We start from the raw sequence: 23,171 nt of genomic DNA on the forward strand, positions 1-23,171 counted from the left end.
TGCCCATGTTGCCCAGGGTTAACCTTTTACTCAGTGGGCTAACACAGGGTCACAGATTGTTTCTGTTTCTGTAAACTGTTGTTCTGATTAAAGAAGCAATAAAACTGGCCTTCTTTCGACTTTCTTCTGAAACTCGTCAGTCTATTCTTATTCTGAGAAATGAAGGCTATTCCATGAGAGAAATTGCCAAGAAACTGAAGATCTCGTACAACGCTGTGTACTACTCCCTTCACAGAACAGCGCAAACGGGCACTAACCAGAATAGAAAGAGGAGTGGGAGGCCCCGGTGCCCAACTGAGCAAGAGGACAAGTACATTAGTGTGTCTAGTTTGAGAAACAGACGCCTCACAAGTCCTCAACTGGCAGCTTCATTAAATAGTACCCGCAAAACCAGCCTCAACGTCAACAGTGAAGAGGCGACTCCGGGATGCTGGCCTTCTAACAGAGTTGCAAAGAAAAAGCCATATCTCAGTCTGGCCAATAAAAATAAAAGATTAAGATGGGCAAAAGAACACTGACACTGGACAGAGGAAGATTGGAAAAAAGTGTTATGGACAGACGAATCAAGGTTTGAGGTGTTCGGATCACAAAGAAGAACATTTGTGATATGCAGAAAAAAGGTATAGATGCTGAAGGAGTGCTTGACGCCGTCTGTCATGGTGGAGGCAATGTGATGGTCTGACTATATTTCCTATTCATTTTGCAACTCATTTCATGTATGTTTTCATGGAAAACAAGGACATTTCTAAGTGACTTTTGAACGGTAGTGTATATACAGTGGGGCAAAAAAGTATTTAGTCAACCACCAATTGTGCAAGTTCTCCCACTTAAAAATATGAGAGAGGCCTGTAATTTTAACCATAGGTACACTTCAACTATGACAGACAAAATGAGAAAAAAAATCCAGAAAATCATATTGTAGGATTTTTTATGAATTTATTTGCAAATTATGGTGGAAAATAAGTATTTATAGTATTTTGAGATTTGGCCAGTGGTCCCCGGACCCCACATCGAGAAATCTTGCCCTATAACACCTTCCTGGTTGCATCAACTGGGACTCAATGTTCAGTACACGTGTGGAGTCCGATATGATCTTTCTTGCCTGTGTAATGATGGTCTCCTTAAAAATGTTATTAAGCGCTGAGGGACTTATTGAATGTAAATGTTACTAAGTCTCTCCTCTCTCTCTGGCAAACTCAACTCATCAGAAACAACAGAACATGAACTTGAACTTGTAAAAAAAAAGATTACAAAAGGAATTGGTACGAGTGGCTACAGTGTTCTCTTATAGGCCAACTGCGTCATCTCGCGGTGTTGGAACAGTTGTTTCACTGTCTGCCGGGCAAGGGAGAAGCGCATAAATAGTTGCTGATTACATTACATCTATTAGATAGGTTGCTTAGTTCTATGTAGTAATACTTTGCAGACTACTGTATATATGTTGCTATGGTGGGAGATACTTTTCTCACACTTGTAATACATAAATTACTTGTTATGCTACAGGGAATTTAGCCTATAGCTACTATAGCGTTAACATTGAGTCATAGGCTGCTATAGGCTTAGCTTACTATTAGTATTTGCAAAGGCGTTATAGTGGCTGATGTGAAGGAGGTTTTGTAGCCTATATATGTATGGACATCACTTGGATGCGGCATGGGGGCGAACAACCGTTGATATATCCACTGGCAGCAGAATTTAGGTAAATGACTCGTCAAACATGTGTCTCTCCGCCCCCATCCATTCAAGTGCGACACTTGTCATTTGTCACCTGAAGCGACAGGCAGTGCTAGTCTGTAATACCCGACCCGAACTGTGGGATTTAGGATTTTACCGTTATTTAGCCCACCACATCAAAATGACTTGGAGACTTTTGGTCCTCGGGGGGGCATGCTTGCTTCTTCTGGGTGTGAGGGGTCAGTGCAAAAAGCAACGAAACCGGAGAACGGTGTCTTTCCATCAGACTCAGCAAGATGGGGACCAACGCCAAGTCCTCTCACGGCCAGAAAGGGATGCCACAGCTTCTCCAAGACCCACTTTCACCGCTTGTAAACTCCCTCTCACACCATTAGAACACCGGGTGTTGGATCAAAATACACACGAGGTGAGAGCATATATCAGTGCTGTTTTTGACGTACTTTATCAATTACTATAGCATCAACACCGCAGTTTTACTTTTGCAATTGCATTATTAATGATTTTGTGTAGGGCTACTTGGGGTTTTTGAGGGTAGGGCTACTTGGATTGTCACAAGGTTCATCAGCTCTGAAGGTGTGATGTTATGGGTGTATATGAGGAAAAATATTAAGTAGAGTCTAACTCCCTCTTTTTTCAATTCAAATTGCTTTACTGGCATGACGTGACAATGTACCAAAGCTTTCTTTGGAGATTTACAATATTTACATAATTAATAATAATCGATATTGTCAACTGGACAACAGTAACAAAAATAACCAAGGGTAAAAATAACCATGCATTGAATAATAACAATAAGCATAGAGGACATGTGCAGTTTGGTTGGTCTGTCAGACACTGTCCCTCATCTTCTCTCTCTCTCTCTCTCTCTCTCTCTCTCTCTCTCTCTCTCTCTCTCTCTCTCTCTCTCTCTCTCTCTCTCTCTCTCTCTCTCTCTCTCTCTCTCTCTCTCTCTCTCTCTCTCTCTCTCTCTCTCTCTCTCTCTCTCTTTCAGACAGGGTTTCATGGTGACGATGGCTCCAGTTTTACTGTCACATGGGTTGGAGACGGGACAGGGGTACGTATGGTCGTCACTTAATGGATGATGGATGTAGCATCATTGTTATCATCACTCATTGGGTGCATCTGAAAGGGGTGCAGCTCAGTACGCTGGAGTAGCTTCCTCCCCTCGTTTCCTCTCTTCCACCTGCGGTAACCAGACAGTGAGGCAACGTGATCATTTGCTTTCACCTGTCCAGTTCTCTCACACCGATGCAGATGAAGGAAAGGAAAGGGGACGAGGAGAGAGGAAACCTTTTAAACCTTTGACAACAGTTTTTTAATTTGGTTAATTTATTGATTTGTTGATTGAGTGATTGATTGAGGGAGTTACTGAGTGAGAGATTGGTTGCTTGTAGTGACGGGTGGATAAATGGGAATTGCTAACTGCATAAACTGGTAATAGTACAGTCATGGTGAAGTTTAGCCAAGTGTTCATTTGTGTCCCACCAGGTAATCTTGGTGTTGTCTACAATCAGTGCTCCTCTAGATTCCTTCTTCGAGGGCGGTTCTTCACGATTGTACCGCAGGTTAGTGGATGGTGGCAATATGTCTGTCTGTATGTTTGTGGCTCTAGATGAACCGAGCCAGTGTTCTGACATTTTGGCTCGTTATACTCCCCTCTCAGTGCAGACTATGGCAAGTCTTTCCATGATATTTCTCATCTCATCAATAACACCTTCATAAGGAAGGAATTTGGACTTCTTGCTGGACCAGGGAACTCTCAACAGGTAAGCTGCCTGATCACAAGTGTACATGCAGGAAAGCATTCTGGCTGATGACAGTCTGTGTGTGTGTCTGTGTGTATGTGTGTGTGTGTTTGTGACTGTCTGGCGTGCATGTGCAGACACGTCAGCCGTCTTGGTTCTTGCTGTCCAATCAGCTTGAGCCACCACAGCTCAGTTTCAACACTCTCCTCCACATGCCACTGTGGTCACGCTGCTCAGAACACTGGTGTGAAGACAGTGAGAACAACAAAACCACCAAACCCATTGCACCTAAACAACCACATCAGGGTGGTATCCATTAGGGCACAACGTAGCAAAACAATTTGCAACGGAAAATGTTAAGAAACAAAAGCAAGCTTTTCTTATTGGACAAATTCAGGTCTGTTGCAGTTTGTTTTTGTCTGCTTGGCATCTAATGAATGCACCCCAGGATGAGGCCTCATAGTTTTATGTTGGGGGAGGTGATTTACATGAAGACAATAGAGGAGACAAGTGGAGGAAGCCAGTTTAGACTATTGAGATGCATGTTAAGGCAACCTTCCATCACGTATGGTGCTTGTTCTGATTGACAGGTGATTCTGACTGCAGACATACCGGTTTTGGACAACCCCGGTGGCGTCATCTTTACCTCAACTGACGCCGGAGTGTCGTTTAAGTCTGTCCAGCTGCCTTTTCACCCGGCCCAGCCAATCACCTTCCACTTCTTGAATCCCGAGTACTTAGTGGTAATCAGCATAGATGTGAGTAAATAAACAAAGATGCTCTTTATCTCTTTGTGATCACACTCACCTCACACATACGCACACATGATCACACACGGCACATACACACACAAATACACATACAGTACATACATACATACATACATACATACATACATACATACATACATACATACATACATACATACATACATACATACATACATACATACATACATACATACATACATACATACATACATACATACATACATACATACATACATACATACATACATACATACATACATACATACATACATACATACAGTACATAAAGGTGCCATTTGTAAAAAATCACTGGTAGAAAAAATTATAATAGTTAACCTAATTTCAGTTTATGTGACAAAACAAGCAAGTATAGTGTAGAGAATCATCTAAACCGCTGTGAAATATATTTTCCATAACCAGAAAGATTGTATTTTCTGCTATTTGAAGCTGGTGTACAAAACCAAAAGTAAAAGATGCAAGAACTAACTTAATAACAGAAGGCATAGTAATAGCACAGATAAAACAGATCTACCACTTCTTAGACTTGCTTTCAATGAGAATTACAGATCTATAACTCACATTTCTATGGGAATTTGGTCGGGTCGCCCAAAAAGTTACATATTCCATCATTAAATACACATTCTCCTATGCTTTTCTCACTTGCAGGGTGGCCTGTGGCTTTCTCTGGACTTTGGGGCTGTGTGGAAAAAGGTTCACGAAGGAACACAATCTTTCACGTGGTGAGAACAAACGGGGCATACACACACACACACACACACACACACACACACACACACACACACACACACACACACACACACACACACACACACACACACACACACACACACACACACACACACACACACACACACACACACACACACACACACACACACACACACCACGGAGCTCAGTTTGATCAGCCGTGCCCAGACAAAGAGAGGTGTGTCGTGTTCAATCTAAATACTGACTTCAATACATCAATGTAGTAAACACACAGAGCTCATAAAGCACACACGTCTACAGTCTGTTGTCTGACTGAATTGGAATGTTTAGCCCAGGTCTGGTGGCAACTATAGTGTGTCTGGTAGGAGTGAGAAGCTCCCTAAAGACATTTTCACTTAGTCATGCATTGACATCAATCTGTGGGAGCCTCAGTGAAAATGACTTGAGTGTAAGTTCTAGGATTTGCCCCTATGTAATAAAAAGTAACAACATGTAATAAATATGATTATTAACTGGGTCTCTCTCTCTCTCTCTCTCTCTCTCTCTCTCTCTCTCTCTCTCTCTCTCTCTCTCTCTCTCTCTCTCTCTCTCTCTCTCTCTCTCTCTCTCTCTCTCTCTCTCTCTCTCTCTCTCTCTCTCTCTCTCTCTCTCTCTCTCTCTCTCTCTCTCTCTCTCTCTCTCTCTCTCTCTCTCTCTCTCTCTCTCTCTCTCTCCTTATTTTGCCAGGGGCTCCGGCATCACTCTCTTCTTCAGCTTCAGTCCCAAAGGAACAGGTGAGCGCGCGGTCGTATTCATTAGTACACACCGTAGCAACACGTTAGTTTTGTTCTGTTTGGGCGCTGGTCTAGTAATATGTTGTGTCGTTAGTGGAGGCAGACAGAAGAGGAGAGCTGTTCCTAAAGAGGACAGAAGACCTGGGGAAGACGTTCACCACCGTGGCACACAGCATCTTCTCCTTCGGCTATGTAGGAGGCTTCCTCTTCACCTCAGTCATAGAGACACTGGTGAGACACACACACTGATGCAACCCCACACACACACACACACACACACACACACACACACACACACACACACACACACACACACACACACACACACACACACACACACACACACACACACACACACACACACACACACACACACACACACACACACACACACACACACACACACACACGGGTATCAACATATAAGCTGACATATACTGTACAATCATTTACACTCTGTGTTATTCTGTGTTATTTCCACTCACTCTGCCTTTCATTGGTCCAGTCAGTCAACAGTCCTACACCACATTGTGGTTCTTGCTTGGTTAGATCTGTGTTGTGACTAAGTGATTCTCTCCCAGGGAGCCTTGATTAGATCTGTGTTGTGATTCTCTCCCAGGGAGCCTTGGCTAGATCTGTGTTGTGACTAAGTGATTCTCTCCTAGGGAGCCCCACGTGTCATCTATGTGTCCTCAGACCAAGGGGACCAATTCAACAAGGCCCAGCTCCCCTCCGCCTCCACTGAGCAGGTAGGACAGGCTCTTGTCTGTCTGTCTGTCTGTCTGTCTGTCTGTCTGTCTGTCTGTCTGTCTGTCTGTCTGTCTGTCTGTCTGTCTGTCTGTCTGTCTGTCTGTCTGTCTGTCTGTCTGTCTGTCTGTCTGTCTGTCTGTCTGTCTGTCTGTCTGTCTGTCTGTCCATTATGTCCCCCTGTACCCCACTATTTTCCCTCAGTCCTCACTTCATTCTATTGTCCCCTGTCTATGGCTATTATGGTAACTGTATTACCACCACACCTGAATTCGGAGTTACGTCCCCCTATGTGTCTGTCTTCATTCACTTGTATCCTACTTTAGCTGAAATGCCTGTGAGAAGGACCCGATCACGTGACGGGCATTGGATATTAAAAATGTAGATATCTGAGAGAGCCATGTGAGTGAGAGGTGCTTCGGAGCATGGCAGCTGGGAGAAGGGAATTATAATTATTATATTCAGCCAAAGGGCACATCGGCCACTTTGGCCACAAAGGCATGGATTTTTTAGGGGGCATTACAGGCACACAAAGGGGGTTGCCGCCGGGAAATTTGAGGCCTGGTTAGAAAACTATCAAGTGCTTGTCAAATTGTGAATGAGAGACTGATGAAGTGTGTGTAGCTTGAACAATAAACAAATAAGAGCTCATGCCTTTCATGCAACTATTTTTAAAATCAATATTAGAGTCGCATCATACAGCCTTAGAATGTATAAAAATCTGAACATATAGCCCAACGTTTGTGTCACAACTAAAGTTACATAAATAACTCTAAATGAAGCATATAGGAGGACCAGTTTCTTTGTTAACCACTCAACACAGAATAGCGCTTCCTTTGAAATCGTTTGGAGAAAAGATCCTTTCTATTTTATGAATCTATGTTTGATTGTATTCTTCATACTATAAAATAATACAATTAATAACGTTCATTAACCGTGAGACTGGCAGTTATTTGCTTGACAATCTCGTCTGAAAAAATGTCATGACCGCCACAATCCTACCTTTGTCCATCTCTCCTGTTTCTCTATACTGTTGTCTTCCTGTCCCTGTCTTCTCCTGTCTCTCTGTTCCCCCTGTCCCTCTGTCTCTGTCCCTCTATCTGTCCCCCTGCCATAAATTCATTTTAAAATATCTCAAAATTCCAGATCAGAGTGACAGTATTTCGTCAAGTACACGGTAAAGAATCTGTCACAACAATTGACAAGACATAGTACAGATTAAAAACCACATTGTGACAAAGTAACTACAAGATATAGTAACTGTCACCAAGGGTCTGGTCTAGAAGCTCTTGAAAGGGGAAGTAGGGGTTTGGAAGACGTTTACTCATATCAGGAGGAGACCGTTTGGCAACTTTCCATTACAACACATAACGTAATGACAGATGCACACACCTGGTCTTGCACACACATACCATCCCCTGCTCTCCTCGCTCTCCCTCAAGTCCCTCCCAAACTGTATCTTGCTGACGAGACAGAAACAAAGATATTCTCTCACGATGATTAAAGGCTTAGAAATGGGAGAACACACACACACACAACTAATTGGGGGAGGCATTACAATAACGCAAACGGTTCCACACATGTCTTAATGATTCATTTTCTCACCTGTATACATTTCTCACCTGTATACATGTGTGTGTGTGTTTCCAGTTCTACTCGGTTCTGGATGGGGATGAGGACATGATTTTCATGCATGTGGACAATCCAGGAGGTACTGTAGGGGAAAGGAGTGAACTTCATCGCAACTCACTCAAACACACACATCTTACACACACTCTGTCACACGCACACACTCTAGTCTCTGTTTCTCACATTCTCTCCCTCTCTCTTTCACACATTCTAACTCACACACTCACACATGCTTTTCAAGTACAGACAAAGGACATATGAGCCACATGGATCCGTCTTTAGATCAAACATTAAAGTTTACTCAGGTATTTTGCTCAGCAGCGATCGTGTCTGAAACTGTACATCCATCTCATCTAGATCTATGGCTGTCTCAGTTGTACTAACCCTGATATGTCTGTCTCAGTTGTACTAACCCTGATATGTCTGTCTCAGTTCTACTAACCCTGATATGTCTGTCTCAGTTCTACTAACCTTGATATGTCTGTCTCAGTTCTACTAACCCTGATATGTCTGTCTCAGTTCTACTAACCCTGATATGTCTGTCTCAGTTCTACTAACCCTGATATGTCTGTCTCAGTTCTACTAACCCTGATATGTCTGTCTCAGTTCTACTAACCCTGATATGTCTGTCTCAGTTCTACTAACCCTGATATGTCTGTCTCAGTTCTACAAACCCTGATATGTCTGTCTCAGTTCTACTAACTAACCCTGATATGTCTGTCTCAGTTCTACTAACCCTGATATGTCTGTCTCAGTTCTACTAACCCTGATATGTCTGTCTCAGTTCTACAAACCCTGATATGTCTGTCTCAGTTCTACTAACTCTAACCCTGATATGTCTGTCTCAGTTCTACTAACCCTGATATGTCTGTCTCAGTTCTACTAACCCTGATATGTCTGTCTCAGTTCTACTAACCCTGATATGTCTGTCTCAGTTCTACTAACTCTAACCCTGATATGTCTGTCTCAGTTCTACTAACCCTGATATGTCTGTCTCAGTTCTACTAACTCTAACCCTGATATGTCTGTCTCAGTTCTACTAACTCTAACCCTGATATGTCTGTCTCAGTTCTACTAACTCTAACCCTGATATGTATGTCTCAGTTCTACTAACCCTGATATGTCTGTCTCAGTTCTACTAACCCTGATATGTCTGTCTCAGTTCTACTAACCCTGATATGTCTGTCTCAGTTCTACTAACCCTGATATGTCTGTCTCAGTTCTACTAACCCTGATATGTCTGTCTCAGTTCTACTAACCCTGATATGTCTGTCTCAGTTCTACTAACTCTAACCCTGATATGTCTGTCTCAGTTCTACTAACCCTGATATGTCTGTCTCAGTTCTACTAACCCTGATATGTCTGTCTCAGTTCTACTAACCCTGATATGTCTGTCTCAGTTCTACTAACTCTAACCCTGATATGTCTGTCTCAGTTCTACTAACCCTGATATGTCTGTCTCAGTTCTACTAACTCTAACCCTGATATGTCTGTCTCAGTTCTACTAACTCTAATCCTGATATGTCTGTCTCAGTTCTACTAACCCTGATATGTCTGTCTCTGTTCTACTAACCCTGATATGTCTGTCTCTGTTCTACTAACCCTGATATGTATGTCTCAGTTCTACTAACTCTAATCCTGATATGTCTGTCTGAGTCCTAATAACTCAAACTCTGATATGTCTGTCTCAGTCCTAATAACTCAAACCCTGATATGTCTGTCTCAGTTCTACTAACCCTGATATGTCTGTCTGAGTCCTAATAACTCAAACTCTGATATGTCTGTCTCAGTCCTAATAACTCAAACCCTGATATTTTTGTCTCAGTCCTACTAACCCTGATATGTCTGTCTCAGTCCCACGCACTCTAAACCTGATATGTCTGTCTCAGTTCTACTAACTCTAACCCTGATATGTATGTCTCAGTCCTAATAACCCTGATATGTCTGTCTCAGTCCTACTAACTCTAACCCTGATATGTCTGTCTCAGTCCTACTAACTCTAACCCTGATATGTCTGTCTCAGTCCTACTAACTCTAACCCTGATATGTCTGTCTCAGTTCTACTAACTCTAATCCTGATATGTATGTCTCAGTTCTACTAACTCTACCCCTGATCTGTCTGTCTCAGTTCTACTAACTCTACCCCTGATCTGTCTGTCTCAGTTCTACTAACTCTGATATGTCTGTCTCAGTTCTGCTAACTCTAACCCTGATATGTATGTCTCAGTTCTACTAACTCTAATCCTGATATGTATGTCTCAGTTCTACTAACTCTACCCCTGATCTGTCTGTCTCAGTTCTACTAACTCTACCCCAGATCTGTATGTCTCAGTTCTCACTCTGTTCTGTCTCAGTTCTGCTAACTCTAACCCTGATATGTATGTCTCAGTCCTAGTAACTCTAATCCTGATCTGTCTGTCTCAGTTCTACTAACTCTGATATGTCTGTCTCAGTTCTACTAACTCTAATCCTGATATGTATGTCTCAGTTCTACTAACTCTACCCCTGATCTGTCTGTCTCAGTTCTACTAACTCTACCCCTGATATGTCTATCTCAGTTCTACTAACCCTGATATGTCTGTCTCAGTCCTACTAACTCTAATCCTGATATGTCTGTCTCAGTCCTGCTAACCCTGATATGTCTGTCTCAGTCCTGCTAACCCTGATATGTCTGTCTCAGTCCTGCTAACCCTGATTTGTCTGTCTCAGTCCTACTAACTCTAATCCTGATATGTCTGTCTCAGTCCTACTAACTCTATCCGGGATATGTCTCTCTCAGTCCTACTAACTCTAACCCTGATATGTCTGTCTCAGTTCTACTAACTCTAATCAAATCAAATCAAATTTATTTATCAGTCCTACTAACTCTATCAGCTGATATCTCAAAGTGCTGTACAGTTCTACTAAAACCCCAATCCAAACAATGCAGGTGTAAAAGCTCAGTCCTAAAAACTCTATCCTAGAAAGGCCAAAACCAGGAAGAAACCTAGGAACCTGATTTGTCTGTCTCTTCTGGCTGTGCCGGGTAGAGATTATAACAGAACATGACCAAGATGTTCAAATGTTCTAAATGACCAGCATGGTCTGTCTAAGGCAGAACAGTTGAAACTGGAGCAGCAGCCAGTCAGATGGTGGGGACTCAGCCATCATGCTAAGTCTGGATATGTATGGCTCAGTTCTGCTAACTCTAATCCTAATATGTCTGTCTCAGTCCTCTTCTGGCTGTGCCAGGTGGATATGTCTGAACGTGGCCAAGATGTTCAAATGTTCATAAATGACCAGCATGGTTGAATAATAGTAAGGCAGAACAGTTGAAACTGGAGCAGGAGCAACCCAGGTGGACTATGTCTGTCATGTCAGTTCCTGGGACTATGGTCCTAATCCTGAAACTGGAGCATGTGGCCAGGTGGACTGGGGACAGCAAGGAGTCATCATGTCAGGTAGTCCTGGGGCATGGTTCTAGGGCTCAGGTCCTCCGAGAGAGAGAAAGAATGTCTGTCTCAGTTCTGCACACTTAGAACTCAGGAACCCGAATAGGACAGGTATGTCTCAGATAAACAAACTAACCCTAATCCTGACACATAAACTACTGCAGCATAAATACTGGAGGCTGAGACAGGAGGGGTCTGTCTGTGGCCCCATCCAGGACACTAACAAACAGGAAGGATATAACCTGTCCCACTTTGCCAAAGCACAGCCCCTAACCACTATAGGGAAATCTTCAACCACCAACTTACCATCCTGATATGCCCACAAAGATCTCAGTTCAACAAGGGGTAACCCTGATATGGCTGACCACAACAGTGAATCAACCCACCCAGGTAATCCCCCCAGGGATGTCTCAGTTCTACCCTACAAGCCAGTGATCTGCCCCTGTAACAGGGTTCTAGGCAGAGAATCCCAGTGGAAAAAGGGGAACCGGCCAGGCATATGACATCTCAGTTCTACTAAGCCTTTCCGTTCACCTTCCCAGTCCTGGGCCAGACTAACTCAATCATAACCCACTGAAGAGATGAGTCTTCAGTAAAGTCCTGTTGAGACCTGATTTGTCTGTCTCTGACATGGGTAGGCAGACCGTTCCTAAAAATGGAGCTCTGTCTCAGTCCTGCCTCCAGCTGTTTCTGAAATTCAGGACAATTAACGTCTAATGACCTGATATGTCTGTCTCAGGTCCAAATAAGAGGTAGGTAGGAGCAAGCCCATGTAATGCTTTGTAGGTTAGCAATAAAACCTGAAATCAGCCCTTGCTTTGACAGGAAGCCAGTGTAGAGAGGCTAATCCTGATATGTCTGTCTCAGTCCTACTAACTCTATCCGGGATATGTCTGTCTCAGTTCTACTAACTCTAATCCTGATATGTCTGTCTCAGTCCTACTAACTCTATCCGGGATATGTATGTCTCAGTTCTACTAACTCTAATCCTGATTTGTCTGTCTCAGTTCTGCTAACTCTGATATGTCTGTCTCAGTTCTGCTAACTCTAATCCTAATATGTCTGTCTCAGTCCTACTAACTCTAACCCTGATATGTCTGTCTCAGTTCTGCTAACTCTGATATGTATGTCTCAGTTCTGCTAACTCTAATCCTGATATGTCTGTCTCAGTCCTACTAACTCTAACCCTGATATGTCTGTCTCAGTTCTACTAACTCTAATATGTCTGTCTCAGTTCTACTAACTCTAATCCTGATATGTCTGTCTCAGTTCTACTAACTCTACCCCTGATCTGTCTGTCTCAGTTCTACTAACTCTGATATGTCTGTCTCAGTTCTGCTAACTCTAACCCTGATATGTCTGTCTCAGTCCTAGTAACTCTAATCCTGATATGTCTGTCTCAGTTCTACTAACCCTGATATGTCTGTCTCAGTCCTACTAACTCTAATCCTGATATGTCTGTGTCAGTCCTGCTAATCCTGATATGTCTGTCTCAGTCCTACTAACTCTAATCCTGATATGTCTGTCTCAGTTCTACTAACTCTAATCCTGATATGTCTGTCTCAGTCCTACTAACTCTAATCCTGATATGTCTGTGTCAGTCCTGCTAATCCTGATATGTCTGTCTCAGTTCTACTAACTCTAATCCTGATATGTCTGTCTCAGTTCTACTAACTCTACCCCTGATCTGTCTGTCTCAGTTCTACTAACTCTGATATGTCTGTCTCAGTTCTGCTAACTCTAACCCTGATATGTATGTCTCAGTCCTAGTAACTCTAATCCTGATATGTCTGTCTCAGTTCTACTAACCCTGATATGTCTGTCTCAGTCCTACTAACTCTAATCCTGATATGTCTGTGTCAGTCCTGCTAATCCTGATATGTCTGTCTCAGTCCTACTAACTCTAATCCTGATATGTCTGTCTCAGTCCTACTAACTCTAATCCTGATATGTCTGTCTCAGTCCTACTAACTCTAATCCTGATATGTCTGTCTCAGTCCTACTAACTCTAATCCTGATATGTCTGTCTCAGTCCCTAATCCTAATGTCTGTCTCAGTCCTACTAACTCTAATCCTGATATGTCTGTCTCAGTCCTACTAACTCTAATCCTGATATGTCTCTCTCAGTCCTACTAACACTAATCCTGATATGTCTGTCTCAGTTCTACTAACTCTAATCCTGATATGTCTGTCTCAGTCCTACTAACTCTAATCCTGATATGTCTGTCTCAGTCCTACTAACTCTAATCCTGATATGTCTGTCTCAGTCCTACTAACTCTAATCCTGATATGTCTGTCTCAGTCCTACTAACTCTAATCCTGATATGTCTGTCTCAGTCCTACTAACTCTAATCCTGATATGTCTCTCTCAGTCCTACTAACACTAATCCTGATATGTCTGTCTCAGTCCCACTAACTCTAATCCTGATATGTCTGTCTCAGTCCTACTAACTCTGTCCGGGATATGTCTCTCTCAGTCCTACTAACACTAATCCTTATATGTCTGTCTCAGTCCCACTAACTCTAATCCTGATATGTCTGTCTCAGTCCTACTAACTCTAATCCTGATATGTCTGTCTCAGTCCTACTAACTCTAATCCTGATATGTCTGTCTCAGTCCTACTAACTCTAATCCTGATATGTCTGTCTCAGTCCTACTAACTCTAATCCTGATATGTCTGTCTCAGTTCTACTAATCCTGATATGTCTGTCTCAGTTCTACTAACCCTGATATGTATGTCTCAGTCCTACTAACTCTAATCCTGATATGTCTGTCTCAGTTCTACTAATCCTGATATGTCTGTATCAGTTCTACTACCCTGCTTGCTGCAATGGAAAAGCTTGAGTTTGTTAGAGAGAAAGAGGAACGACTGGTTTCACAAGTTCTCAGTATTGCTGACAAATCATACAGGCTGTGTGTGTCTGTGTGTGTCTTCTGTGTCAGTACATACAGTAGGTGTCTATGGGTGGAGGGCCGAGGCGTTTGTGCCATTCAGCTGAATGGAGAAGATAAGAAGGAGGGGTTTTATCTGAGTGGGGGAAGGTTCGAGGTAGATAGACACATTGATAGGCTAGAATAACAGCAGACACAGCTCTGGGAACCAGGGTACACACACACACACACACACACACACACACACACACACACACACACACACACACACACACACACACACACACACACACACACACACACACACACACACACACACACACACACACACACACACACACACACACACACACACACACAACATGGTACAAAGGGATTTTATGCAAACTATTTACCACTAAGTGCTGACGTAAGTTGTTTCTACATCTTTGATGTCAGGAGGGTTCTTGACACCATTTATTGATGTTTACAGCCCCTCATCACTATGCCAACTCATAGAGGGCTGTGTCAGCACAGTTGGGTTTGTTCCCAAGCCTACAGAAGACACTGTATTTCTTCCATCCGTGTGTGTGTTGTCTCATGGGGTCGGGATAGAGTAATGATAAATGACTATTCCTTCTTTATTAAACTGTTTGATTCTATTGACTTTCTATTCTATTGTACCATACTCTACTGTCTTCTATCATCCAGAGGAAAGCTACTTTGGGACGGTGTACACATCAGATGACCGGGGCATCCTGTACTCTAAGTCTCTAGAGCGCCACCTGTTTGGTGGGGAAGGGAAGAGCGACTTCACCAACGTCACCTCCATGAGAGGAGTGTACCTCACCAACATACTGGAGGAGGGTACGCAACTACGCATCAACACAATCTGGGTCGTATTATTTAGGAACGTTAACAGTCCGAAACGGGGAGGGACTCTTATAATCTACACCCGTCACAGCCAGAAGAGGACTGGCCACCCCTCAGAGCCTGCTTCCTCTCTAGGTTTCTTCAAATGGTTCTGGCCTTTCTAGGGATTTTTTTCCAAGCCACTGTGCTTCTACATCTGCATGGCTTGCTGTTTGGGATTTTAGGCCTGGTTTCTGTTTAAGCACTTAGTGACAACTGTCAATTTGAAAAGGGCTTTGTAAATACATTTGATTGATTGATACCTGAACTTGTCCAATATAAAATGCATGTAGTTTATAGGGGGGGTTTCAACTTGCTGATTAAAGTGTGAATGCAAGTATTTTTTAGTGGCAGAAATATGACAATTACTAATCTAATTACTAATTACTAATCCAATCCACATTTTTTCCTGGGTATTGTTTTTGACAGACGGCCGCATTCGTACAGTCATTTCGTTTAACCGAGGGGGAGAGTGGACACTCCTCAACAAGCCCCAGAATGTTGAGTGTGGTGAGGATTCAAGAAATGATGTGAGAACTAACTTCATTCCCTCCTCTGACAATTAAGTGTGTTGAGTAGAGTATGTTGATGCTTATTATATGATTGTGAACACTGGATTCTTGTGTGTGTGTGTGTGACAGTGTAACTTGCACATCCACGGTGAGCACAGTCGCTACAACGGCATCACTCCAATGCTGCCTCTCTCTGACCCCACTGCCGTTGGCCTTGTCATCGCCCACGGTAACCAAACTGTCAATCATACATATCAAAGACATGTTGCATTGTGAAACTTCTGTATTACCGTAGTGTACAGGATGTTGTGCACTACATTTAGCATTGTAGGGAATATTGAATAGACTACACAGGAAATTCTCCCCCCCTAATAATTCAGTCATCACTACAAAAAGCTGATCCCATATATAGTGCACTATATATGCCCGGTCCCCATTCGTTCCCTTACCATTTAATGTTTGCAGATCAGTAATGTGAGATCAGTATGGTGAAAGCTCTCTATCCAGGCCCTTCAGATCAGAAAACATTGGAGGGTTAGGGCTAAACGGAGGGGTAGGAAGACATTTGGGACCGGATGACTGACAGATAGAACATGCTTTCGGACACATCCCCCACCCTCTAGCTGTCCCAGAATGTGTGTGACCTTTCTATGACCTCTGCCCTTTGACCGGTCAGGCAGTGTGGGGGACTCCATCTCGTCAACACGGCCTGACGTGTACGTGTCGGAGGACGGGGGGTACAAGTGGAGGGGTTCCCTGAGGGGCCCTCATCACTACAGCATCCTGGACGCTGGGGGGCTCATCGTGGCTGTGGAGGCCCACCCCATGGACGGCCAAATCAACACCATCAAGTACTGAACACCCCACGCACGCACACACACACAGTCGGTGGCATGTAGAAAGACTGGGTGTAAGGAAGATGCTTTTTATTCGCACCCCCACCCAAGCGACATCCTCTGAGTGTTTTGTGTGTGTGTGTGTGTCTGTGTCTGTGTCTGTGTTTGACTATGGAGTGTGTATGTGTCTAGCCGCTCTTCTCTCCCTATGAAGTTGTGAATGTGTCTATAAGCAGTCCAATATCCGGTAACTCTGTATGTGTGTGTTTTAATCCTGTGTACTTCATGTGTGTGTGTGTGCTTGCACGTTCACATCCAGATGTTTATACAGGGCTGTATTCATTAGGCACCAAACGAAAGAAATCAACCTTAACTTTATCCAATAAGAAAGGCTTGTTTTAGTTTTCTGTTGCAAAGCGTTTTGTGACTCTGTGCACTACTGAAAACGACCCCGTATGTCATTGTGCATCACCCCAGGTTCTCCACAGATGAGGGCCAGTGTTGGAAGGTGTACAACTTTACAGAGCAGCCCATCTTCTTCGCTGGCCTGACATCCGAGCCGGGCACCAAGACCATGAACATCAGCGTGTGGGGCTACCGGCCCGAGGACGACCACCAGCCCATGTGGGTGGTGGTCACTATTGACTTCCAGAGTCTCCTCACTAGAGAGTGTGGGTGAATCTCAATGATATTTTCTTGATTCTTTGTGTCCTGTGACTACTCGTCTCCTTGTCAAAACTCAGTGGAGGAGAATGTCTGAGAGGAGGAACCTTGGATCTTCTACTCCAATGCTTTTTGAGAAGGAGGTAAAGGAGAGTGGTCACGAGGAATCAAGGAAAGATGATTGAGATTCCCCCTGTGAGTCATTTGTTTGTTGTCAAATATAATATCTCCAATGATCATAATCATTAAACCAACAACAGACATTTCACAAAGAATGAAACAGTAGCTAGCTTTCTATTGTGAGAATTCCCAAAGAGTGTCGTCAAATATGTGGTTTCCATATGTTTGATGTGTTTGATACCATTCCATTGATTCCATTCCAGCTATTACAATGAGTTTGCCCTCCTATAGATCCTTCCACAAGCCACCTTTGGTGTGCACCCCTGTGGGTCACTAGGAACGGAATTGAACATACTGATATCGATAAATATATACTAAAATTGGCAAGTCTCAATAGTCTCTCTCTTTTGGTTAACGTTGGTTTCCTATAGGTGGTAACCAGGACTATGTTCAGTGGTTGGCCCATGCCACAGAGGGCGGGGACTTGGCCACAGAGGGGTGTGTCTTGGGCTACAAGGAGACCTTCAGGAGGCTGAGGAAGCTGTCCGTCTGCAGGAATGGACGGGACTACGTGGTGAGCAGGCAGAAAAGCCCCTGCCCCTGCACCAGAGAGGACTACCTATGGTAAGAAACACTGTCAGGGGTCCAGTCTAAACTGACAAGGCTATTCAGTTATGGTCCTGGAGGACCGTAACACTACTGGGTCGTAATTAAGTAGTAACCAGAAGGAAACAAACTGAAACAGAAAGGAACTACCTGAACTTAGGAAATACTCGTTTTTATTGTCTGATGGGAAAAAAAAATGCTTTGTTGTGCCCCAATAAATTCAACCCTGGTTTTCATTCTCTCCCTCTAGTCAGGGATACATTCAGATACAGGAAACCAGAAGTTGAAAGTTGTCCATTTAAAGGCACAATCTGTTACTTCATTTATAGTAAAAAAACATTGTTTTTCTCTAATTGTGCCTTTGAGGCAAAGGCAGAGTCAACGCAGACCCAAACATAACATTACTAGCAAGGCATATGCTGTGTCTGTGGTTGAAATGGCCTAACATGTCTCTCTTTTCCAACAGTGACTATGGTTACTATCGTCATGAGAACAGCTCAGAGTGTATGAGACAACTGGACACTGCAGACCACGCCCTGGAGGTGTGTCTAAATGGAGAGGAGGAGGAGCTTAGGACATCTGGGTAATTATGACACACACACATTTGTTTTATTATCCTTGTGGGCACCAAACAATTGATTCCCATTGAAAATCATATTTTTCCTGACACTAATCCTAACCATAACCCCTAACCATAACCCCTAACCCTAATAGTATCCCTAACCCTAAACTTAACCCCTAACCATAACTCCTAACCCTAACCCCTAACCCTAATAGTATCCCTAACCATAACTCCTAACCCTAACCCCTAACCCTAATAGTATCCCTAACCATAACCGCTAACCATAACTCCTAACCCTAACCCCTAACCCTAATAGTATCCCTAACCCTAACCCTAACCCCTAACCATAACTCCTAACCCTAACCCTAACCCTAATAGTATCCCTAACCCTAACCATAACTCCTAACCCTAAAACCTAACCCTAACCCTAACCAAATAGTATCCCTAACCCTAACCATAACCCTAACCCTAAACCCTAACCCCTAACCCTAACCCTAACCCTAATAGTAATCCCCCCTAACCATAACTCCTAACCCTAACCCCCTAACCCTTAACCCTAATAGTATCCCTAACCCTAACCATAACCCCTAACCATAACTCCTAACCCTAACCCCTAACCCTAACCATAACTCCTAACCCTAACCATAACTCCTAACCATAACTCCTAACCCCTAACCCTAACCATAACTCCTAACCCTAACCCCTAACCCTAATAGTATCCCTAACCATAACTCCTAACCCTAAGAGTATCCCTAACCCTAACCATAACCCCTAACCATAACTCCTAACCCTAACCCCTAACCCTAATAGTATCCCTAACCCTAACCATAACTCCTAACCCAAACCCCTAACCCTAATAGTATCCCTAACCCTAACCATAACTCCTAACCCTAACCCCTAACCCTAATAGTATCCCTAACCCTAACCATAACTCCTAACCCTAACCCCTAACCCTAATAGTATCGCTAACCCTAACCATAACTCCTAACCCTAACCCCTAACCCTAATAGTATCCCTAACCCTAACTCCTAACCCTAACCCCTAACCCTAATAGTAACCCTAACTCCTAACCACAACTCCTAACCCTAACCCTAACCCTAACCATAACTCCTACCCCTAACCCTAACCATAACTCCTAACCATAACTCCTAACCCTAACCATAACTCCTAACCATAACTCCTAACCCCTAACCCTAATAGTATCTCTAACCCTAACCATAACTCCTAACCATAACTCCTAACCCTAACCCTAACCATAACTCCTAACCCTAACCCCTAACCCTAACCATAACTCCTAACCATAACTCCTAACCCTAACCCCTAACCCTAATAGTATCCCTAACCCTAACCATAACCCCTAACCATAACTCCTAACCCTAACCCTAACCCTAACCCTAACCATAACCCCTAACCATAACTCCTAACCATAACTCCTAACCCTAACCATAACTCCTAACCCTAACCCCTAACCCTAACCATAACTCCTAACCATAACTCCTAACCCTAACCCCTAACCCCTAACCCTAATAGTATCCCTAACCATAACCCCTAACCATAACTCCTAACCCTAACCCCCTAACTAACCCCCCCTAACCTAACCTAACCCTAACCATAACCCCTAACCATAACTCCTAACCCTAACCCCTAACCCTAACCATAACTCCTAACCCTAACCCCTAACCCTAATAGTATCCCTAACCCTAAACTTAACCCCTAACCATAACTCCTAACCCTAACCCCTAACCCTAATAGTATCCCTAACCATAACCCCTAACCATAACTCCTAACCCTAACCCCTAATAGTATCCCTAACCCTAACCATAACCCCTAACCATAACTCCTAACCCTAACCCCTAACCCTAATAGTATCCCTAACCCTAAACTTAACCCCTAACCATAACTCCTAACCCTAACCCCTAACCCTAATAGTATCCCTAACCCTAACCATAACCCCTAACCCTAATAGTATCCCTAACCCTAAACTTAACCCCTAACCATAACTCCTAACCCTAACCCCTAACCCTAATAGTATCCCCCTAACCTAAACCCTAACTCCTAACCCTAACCCCTAACCCTAACCCCTAACCATAACTCCTAACCCTAACCCCTAACCCTAATAGTATCCCTAACCCTAAACTTAACCCCTAAGCCTTTTTAACCTTTTTCCTTGTGGGGACCATAACTCCTAACCCTAACCTAACCCTAATGGTATCCTAACCCTAAACCCTAACCTAATAACCTAATCCCTAACCTAATAGTATCCCTAACCCTAACCATAACCCCTAACCCTAATAGTATCCCTAACCCTAAACTTAACCCCTAACCATAACTCCTAACCCTAACCCCTAAAATGTGGTCCCCACAAAGATAGTCAAACCAAACACACACACACAGTTCACCATGTGGTCTCCATGTGTAGGTACCGTAAGGTTCCCAGTGATAAGTGTGAGGGAGGTTTCACTCCCCTGCGCATAAAGGAGACAGTCAACAGGCATTGTGGGAACTCCAGTCAGCCCCCCACTGCCAGCCCATATTCTGAAACCCCGGTGAGTGTGACCTGTGCATCTGCGAGTTCTTGTGTGGGTCTCCTTTGAGTGTGTGTGTGTGCTTGGGTTATTGCTCACGGTGTGAAAGGTGTGACTTACCTGGGCATAATGTAACAGTGTTCTTCATTCTCGGGAGACACACATTGTGAGCTGGGTTTTGTTCCAGCCCAGTACTAACACACCTGATTCAATCAATCAATGGCTTGATAACTGGTTGATGAGTTGAATCAGTTGTGTCAGCGGTGTGCTGGAACAAAAGCCTCTGGGTACTTCCGCATCAGAAAATACAGCCCCACATATTAGATGATTCATTGTGTCACATGATAAAGGTTTATAGCATTTAGAATATTATGACCAGAAATATTATAATGCTATGTCTGTATTTCAGAGAGAGAAGATGCTGTTGATCGTAGTTTGTGTTGGATCAGGGATTGTCATTCTGGTGGCTGTTGCCGCTGCTGTCTATACTGTAAGGAGAATGGGCTATGGAAATAGGTGAGCCTTGTACACATTTATGCGCACGAGCATGCAAGTACACACGCATACAAACACACACACAAACTCCAACACACTGCTCAGGTACAAGTGCACATTGAAATGCCTGCTTCCGTTCTGGTCCTAAATATTGACATGCCTTGTGGCTCTGCTCCGCCCCCTACAGGGCGCCAACGTATCGCTTCTCTGTCCTGCAGCTTCAGGACGACGACTGCTCCATTGCCGCCGACCCAGAGAGTGTCGCCAGTAGCAACGGAACATCAGTCTTCCCAATGGATTCAGATGATGTGAGTGTTATTAGCTTTAACATGGTGGCTAAAGGCACTCAGGATTTATAGGACATTTTGTGTGCATAGCAAAAAGGCTGAATGTGTGTGAACTTGTGCATTTAAGGGCAGCGTTATGGTCATGTTGGCCCGTCAATTGTTTTAAATGAACGATGATCCATTTACAAGACGTAATGTGGAAAATAGTGATACCTTCCCTCTGCTGTCCCCCCGTTTTGTAGGATCTTATTGAATGAACAACATGAGATGAAATATCTTGACGATGATCTCCAGAGCTTTGCCATTTGGATGCATGACATTCCACTTGTTGTATTACGTACCTGCTGCATCTCAATGGAAAGATGTCTAGGGTTTGTAAGGAACAAATTGCAGATGTCATGTAGATGGTATGCAGATGTTCCAAGCTATTTATTGAGTGAAGAACACTTCCCACTGGACACTGGTTGAACCAACGTAGAATAGACATTGAATTGAGTTTATTTCAAGTTTCACTGCTCTGTTTTTAAGTATTTCATGAATTAACAGTTTGTCTCTGTCTGATGATATTATCTATGTGTGGAACACTTTCTTCAACTTGCACAATTTTGTATGGCGCTTGCAACGCAATTGATAGTGGGTTGGATTCTCGATTTGGATAAAAGCGTCTGCTAAATGGCCTATATTTATTATTATTAGCACTCTTCACTAGTCTGTATTTTGATGAGGCCCTGAATAATGAGCATTCCTAATAAATCAATACAGTAATGTTAGAATAGCGATGTAATGGAAATAAAGTGCCTGATTACCTCAATTATTCTGTATTTACTCTTTAGGAACAATCAACTGTTATCTGTTATTCACTGTAAATGTATTTCTCATGTCTCTACTCCTTTATCTTTAACTCTGCAGTGTTGAAAAAGGCCCCGTAAATCTACACCTGTTGTTTATGAAGCATGTGACAAATAACACATGATTGATTTGACATGTAGAGTGGATCCACAGCAAGTAGAGATTACTATCAACTTGTTTTGTATTTGAATAGATTACCTTCTGTTAGTCAGCACCTCACCTAAAGTGTCTATGTTCTTTAATTGTTTTACTTCCTAGGTGGAGTTTTTTTTTGCCTTATTGCTTACCTGTACAATGTGCCATATGGGTTAGGGCTCCACCCGATGGGTTCTACTTGTTCTTTCTGGACAGGACCACCCACAAATGATATCCCTGTTTGAATTATTTAAAAGTGCATCATTCCATCCTCGTTG

The 23,171-nt window shown here is 43.2% G+C and overlaps 1 protein-coding gene across 1 annotated transcript; it reads left to right on the top strand.

Moving 5' to 3' along the window:
* The first annotated feature begins 1,251 nt into the window (after window positions 1–1,251).
* LOC123994379 (sortilin-like) lies at window positions 1,252–22,965 on the top strand. Its single transcript, XM_046296897.1, has 21 exons — window positions 1,252–2,101; window positions 2,687–2,749; window positions 3,184–3,260; window positions 3,359–3,461; window positions 4,031–4,198; window positions 4,877–4,950; window positions 5,666–5,712; window positions 5,807–5,943; window positions 6,378–6,461; window positions 8,110–8,170; window positions 15,103–15,258; window positions 15,733–15,833; window positions 15,945–16,044; window positions 16,492–16,666; window positions 17,129–17,322; window positions 17,866–18,058; window positions 18,507–18,623; window positions 21,022–21,148; window positions 21,537–21,643; window positions 21,810–21,930; window positions 22,152–22,965. Exons 1-21 carry the CDS (start codon window positions 1,718–1,720, stop codon window positions 22,164–22,166), a joined length of 2,604 nt encoding a protein of 867 aa, XP_046152853.1. The 5' UTR covers window positions 1,252–1,717; the 3' UTR covers window positions 22,167–22,965.
* The last annotated feature ends 206 nt before the right edge of the window (window positions 22,966–23,171 follow it).

This window comes from Oncorhynchus gorbuscha, linkage group LG14 (genome assembly GCF_021184085.1).
Source record: "Oncorhynchus gorbuscha isolate QuinsamMale2020 ecotype Even-year linkage group LG14, OgorEven_v1.0, whole genome shotgun sequence".
Taxonomy (NCBI): Eukaryota; Metazoa; Chordata; class Actinopteri; order Salmoniformes; family Salmonidae; genus Oncorhynchus; species Oncorhynchus gorbuscha.

Excerpts from the sequence above, each read along its gene's own strand:
- LOC123994379 (XM_046296897.1), top strand. The coding sequence starts at position 1,718 with ATGTGTCTCTCCGCCCCCATCCATTCAAGTGCGACACTTGTCATTTGT. Across the intron at positions 4,199-4,876 it reads TAGTGGTAATCAGCATAGAT|GGTGGCCTGTGGCTTTCTCT; the intron begins GTGAGTAAATAA and ends TCTCACTTGCAG. Across the intron at positions 15,259-15,732 it reads CACCAACATACTGGAGGAGG|ACGGCCGCATTCGTACAGTC; the intron begins GTACGCAACTAC and ends TGTTTTTGACAG.